The sequence below is a fragment of the Cryptotermes secundus genome, unplaced genomic scaffold, assembly GCF_002891405.2.
Source record: "Cryptotermes secundus unplaced genomic scaffold, Csec_1.0 scaffold13316, whole genome shotgun sequence".
NCBI classification, from domain to species: domain Eukaryota; kingdom Metazoa; phylum Arthropoda; class Insecta; order Blattodea; family Kalotermitidae; genus Cryptotermes; species Cryptotermes secundus.
Genome location: NW_019725957.1, coordinates 1 through 608, shown reverse-complemented (window position 1 = coordinate 608; position 608 = coordinate 1). Strand labels below are relative to the sequence as shown.

Below are 608 nucleotides of genomic sequence, written 5' to 3'. Positions count from 1 at the left end.
TTATTTTAATTGAACTACAGTTGTGATTACACTGTTATTTATCACGCTTGTTTTGTAAGTATCTCTGAAGTTTAAGGTGTTATCACTAGCAGCGTGCAACAGAAATTGTGATTGCATGTTAGTTGCTTTTCCCAGGCCGAAAGGCTTCTGCTGAGATCACAGACACATGAGTCAGAATTATGGTTCTAGTTACTGTACTGTGTAGTGTATTATTGGTTACAGTTTCTTTCTCACAGAAGTGACTTAATTTTCAGTTATCATGTACCCCATGTGATGTATATCAAGACAGAAGATCCTGACTTGCCAGCATTATATTTTCATCCATTCTTCAATCCAGTATCTCACACGCCCTCACTTAAGGTGAGTGTTGCCCTGAGTAAAAATGATAGTAGGTCCTGTAAATACAGTGACTTCCCTGTTTAATGAATCTCTATGAGAATGAGGTTTCTTATACAAAGCTAGACTTTCTATAAATGGAGGTTGCGCAAAAACAACAGGGAACTATTCCTCTTATAAGACGTTCGGTATACAATTATGTTAGAAGTATTTCTTTACATAAATAGGTAAAGAGACTGTATACATAAATATGATTGCATAATCAGTAATAT

General features: G+C 35.4%; 1 protein-coding gene across 1 annotated transcript in view; it reads left to right on the top strand.

Annotated features, from left to right (window-relative positions):
- Nucleotides 1-360, top strand: part of LOC111863834 (pre-mRNA-processing-splicing factor 8-like) — a gene marked incomplete at its 3' end in the record, with an annotated part of 11,590 nt that extends 11,230 nt beyond the window's left edge. The window contains exon 4 of the mRNA XM_023850564.2: nucleotides 255-360. Coding sequence (XP_023706332.1) covers nucleotides 255-360 — 106 coding nt within the window. The remainder of the gene's footprint in view (nucleotides 1-254) is intronic.
- Nucleotides 361-608: the final 248 nt, after the last annotated feature.